We start from the raw sequence: 4,468 nt of genomic DNA, 5'->3' as shown, positions 1-4,468 counted from the left end.
TTTGCAGAACTGGGGATTGAACTCAGGCCCTTGTGCTTGCCAGGGAAGTGCTTATTCCACTGAGCCATCTCCCCAGCCCTAGAATTTTAGTTTTAACTTTTAACCGAAGTCTTGAGTTATGACCTGAATGCTGGCTGCCTATGTATCCAGATGGTCTCAGATACAGATCTGACCCTTAAAGAGTTCAGGAAGAAACATTACAACACCCTTTTCTGTATGGGGTTTGTTGAGAAATTCTGGGCATTCAGTGTCTAAGTACACTGAGATCTGCCTGTGTAAAGGAGAGAGACTCTGAAGGCTCTGTGTATAGAGGAGCCTAAGCCTTCAACTAACAGCTTGAGTTACAAAGAGTTCTTGGGCACAAATTGGATTTGTAAGGCAAGGAACCCTGGTATAAGGACGATTATTTGTAAGGCTCTGAGTTCGAGCCCAGCAACATGGAGGGTGTGATGAGGACCCATGAACTCTCTTTTTTTAAAAAAAAAAAAAAATGTATTTGGTACAAGGTCTACAGGGTCTCACTATGTAGATCACACCTGAAGTGATTCTCCTGTTTTCAGGCTCCCAAGCGCTAGGATTACAGGTATGCGTGCCTCCACGCCCAGTCTCAGTTACCTTCTCAGTGTGCCCCAAACGGCAGGGCTGGCACGGCATGCTGAGGATTGAACCCTGGCCACTGTGCTCTGGCCAGGCAGGCACTTTAATCTGCTGAGTTATGTGGCTGGCCCTGAACTCTTAAACAATATGGCCAGTGATTGCTTTGCATTCTTCCTGTTTCCGTATCATCTACCTCCCCCCGCCCCCCGCTCCTACTGGGGATCAAACTCAGGACCTTGTGCTTGCCAGACAAGCACTTAGGCCACTGAGCTATCTCCCCAGCCCTTCCATATCATCTTACACATAAAATGTAATGTTGCTTCACAATGCCTAAGCTAGGAGACTAAGTCTGAATGCTCACAGAACAGAAAGGTACTTATGATAAAAGTTCTATTTGTTGCCTCTACTGGTAAACATTATATTCTCACTAATTTCATCTTACCCTCATAAAAAGGATTATTCGTTTATGTTTATGTGTACATTCCAAATTAGTTCCAGGGCAAAGTACTACATGTCACAACTAAAAGGATTAAAAAAAAATTAAAACATTGGAAGTCAGAAGGATCATCACTTACCCTGTTTGCTATTTTCTCCTTCAGAAATGGTCTTATGATGGCAAAAATGCCCTTAAAAATTCGAGGTTCGTTTACTACATGCACTGCTTTTATCCGAATGGGAAAGCCGTCCTGTGGGCAGAAGGGAACAGGGGGTTAGAACACAGGTGGGATCTGAAACTGTCCCTTCCACAGCCAGCCTCCCCACTTCATGCTCGCGTCCAGCCCCAGCATCACTCTGGCCTGATTCGGGGCCCCTCCAATCAGTCCCCTTCGAGGCCCAAGAGGAAGCAAAGCCTTCGAGCAGCCTCTGGGATCCAAGACTGGGTGAGAAAGAGTCAGAAAACAGGTGGAAACGTTTTCCTTTCATAGAGCCCGAGTCTAGTGGACGGATCTGGCAATATCAGACTTTCTGGGTCAGTGCTGCCCTAAGTGTGTTTCTGAGTGTGTGTATGTGATGTGAACAAGGACAGCCGAGTCTGAGAAGCAGTACATGCAGTCACAGAGGTTCCTCAACTGCAGTCCTATACACAGCCTTCAGCACACAGCTGTTTGTGCTGAAGCTCACCCGGTAGGGACATACTCTGGAACTTTAAGAAAACGCTGATCCAAAGTCTCTCCTCCACCAATGTACATGGTATTGAGCAAGGGCATCAAAGCAGAGTAGAGAGCTAAAGGACAGCTCTGTGATGAGTTCAGTGACAGAGCACTTCCTAGTGTGAAGTCTTGAGTTTGATTTCTAGCCCCACAAGTTAAAAACAGTGACAACAAAGAGGAAAGCTAAGGAAAGCCAGAATACTAGCTCAAAACCGAGTCAGTTTTACAATACTGGGGAGCCTGCCCGTTAGCTCAGTTGTTTAAGCGCCTGCTCATGCAAATGCAGTCAGGAGCAGGATACTGCAGTTCGAACCCCACCTCCACCTGCCTTACCAGACCTGCGCTTCAGGCAGCCTGAGCCACAAGAAATCAAAAGACAAAAAACTGTCTGATGTGGCCTTGATTTCTCTAATAAGCCTGGTGCACAGCGAGGACTGAAACACTTACATGGGACCCACTGAAGGCCACTGTTCATCCCTGGTGCCCTGTAGCTAACAAGAGGCACCACTAAAGGAGTGGGTTGTAAAGAATCAGGAGTCCAAACCTGTTAACAGGTGTGATACTTTGACCAGCTGTATCTTCTCTAGTTCTCAGTTTCCCCATCTATCAAAAAAGGAAAAGAAACTGGGCGTGGTGGCAAACCTGTAATCTCGGCTAATGGGGAAGCTGAGGCAGAAGGATCATAAGTTTGAGGCCACAGTGGGCAAATTAGGAAAACCTTGCCTAAAAAGGCAAAAATGAAAGTTCTGGGGACGTGGCTCAGTGGCAAAGCACTTGCCTCTAATGTGTAAGGCCTTGGATTCAATCCCCAGGACCACAAAAAAAAAAAAAAAAAAAAAAAAAAAACCAACCCACAAAACCAAAAACTTCTTGCTTTGCCTAACCAGGGAATCTTTGAAGGACCGAATGGATTACAATGACGGTAAGGACACTTTGCAAACTGTCAACCACCTGCAAGTATGTAAAGAATTTTATGGTTCTCAGTTCAGAACTTGGGCTCTGAAACGCAAAACACGAGGTGTGAAACCTTTCACCAAAATATACTCCCACAGAATAAAACCTCCAGGTTTACAGGGCAGGAGAAGCTTTGGCACCTGAGCCAAAAGAACCATTTTTCTCAATTGCACTTCTTAGAATTCTTTCTTTGCCTTCTGCACCAAAAAAAAAAAAAAAAAAAAAACAACAGTGCAGAAAGCCTTAGCCTGTTTTTGGGCTCTTGCCCTAATGCTGATCTTGCCTAGATAGAAGACACCTTCTCTGAAAAGGCCTGGAGACCCAGAGGAGCCCCTGGTAAGCAGGACTGCAGATGATTTCCCACTGCAGGGTGGGAAGTGGGCTTTGTAGAATCTGTGAGACTGCAACAGAACAGAGCCCCAGGGAAGCGAAAGCAACCGCGGAACAGGCACGCAGCAAGCAGGGGCCATACCTGCAGGATGCCAATGACCTTTTTGGCTATAAAAGGGCCAAAGTGAGATGCTTTCGATAAGCTCACGCCTTTGTAGTCTGCAAGAATTACAATTCCATTCACCTGGGTTTCTTCGGACTGAATGAGTTTTTCTAATGTCAAGTATATGGCTCGGATGTTTTCGGTAATTGGGTAGTTGCTCGGTATCCATCTGTCTAAGGCCATAAGACACGGACAGGATGTTACAGAAGTGAATACAAATGAGATTAGACAAAAACTTATCTTCTAAAGCTGCTGCTTCAAAGATGGGCCAGAAAGATATTCTTGTGGTCACTGTCCTACACAAAACTGATGTTTCTTAATGCCAAACTCAGCAGCACATTCAAAAACGGAAACACAATTGAGTGTTGAGAACAAAAGCCTGAGCTCCGAAGTCAGACACAACGAGGGGGTCTGTACCTTACTAGCAGTGTAACTGTGGCTAAATTGTTTCCTCACTCTGAGCCTCCATCTCATAAGTAAAACAGAAAAATGATACCTTCCTTTGTGGACGTCAGTGACTGTGCACCCCGATCCTTCCTCTGATCTGCATAATTATCACCCAGATTGTCCTTGGGAGCCACCAAGAGGAGCATGCAGTTTGAAGAGAGCTGATGTGACTCCAGATTCTAGAGGTGGCAGTGATGGGGGACTGACTGGCAGCCTGCGGTGACCTCCCTGAGTGTGTGACTCGAGCCATGCCTGGTCATGCAGAGCCAGGGAGACTCAATTCTGTGACCTTGGCCCTTGGAAAAGGGAAGAGCTCTCTCTGTTACAGTGGTGAGGCCCTGAACCTGAGTCTAGTGGACAGATCTGGCAATATCAGACTTTCTGGGTCAGTGCTGCCCTAAGTGTATTTCTGAGTGTGTTCAAGCGATGTGAAAAAGGGCAGCCGAGTCTGAGAAGCAGTACATGCAGTCACAGAGGTTCCTCAGCTGCAGTCCTATACACAATCTTCAGCACGCACCTGTTTATGCTGAAGCTCACCCGGTAGGGACATACTCTGGAACTTTATGATCATAAACGCTGATCCACATGAGGTTTGGGGGCCACATGAGTCCAAAACTGGCTGAAGAATGTGGCCCAGGCTGAGCTCAAGACAGACAGCTTTCCAACACCTTTTTACTCCATGTGCTGAGATTCAAAGCCAGGGCCTCATGCGTGCTAAGCAAGCATTCTGCCACTGAGCCACATTTCTGACCTCCCAGCGCTATCACTTGAGCCCTTGAATGTAGCTGTATCCAGTTGTCATTTATCTGGACAAATAAGTGCCTTT

General features: G+C 46.4%; 1 protein-coding gene across 8 annotated transcripts in view; it reads right to left on the bottom strand.

The window, feature by feature from the left end:
* Positions 1 to 4,468, bottom strand: part of Ttpal (alpha tocopherol transfer protein like) — a 30,227-nt gene that overhangs the window by 6,611 nt on the left and 19,148 nt on the right. For 7 of the 8 annotated variants that reach the window (XM_023714942.1, XM_023714944.1, XM_023714943.1 and 4 more), the window contains 2 exons: positions 3,175 to 3,368; positions 1,173 to 1,283 (listed from right to left, as the gene is read on the bottom strand). In XM_023714942.1, coding sequence (XP_023570710.1) covers positions 1,173 to 1,283; positions 3,175 to 3,368 — 305 coding nt within the window. The remainder of the gene's footprint in view (positions 1 to 1,172; positions 1,284 to 3,174; positions 3,369 to 4,468) is intronic. The other variant, XM_004630932.2, reaches the window with a different exon arrangement.

This window comes from Octodon degus, unplaced genomic scaffold (assembly GCF_000260255.1).
Source record: "Octodon degus isolate 3935 unplaced genomic scaffold, OctDeg1.0 scaffold00037, whole genome shotgun sequence".
NCBI classification, from domain to species: Eukaryota; Metazoa; Chordata; class Mammalia; order Rodentia; family Octodontidae; genus Octodon; species Octodon degus.
This window is presented reverse-complemented; position numbering and strand designations above follow the sequence as displayed.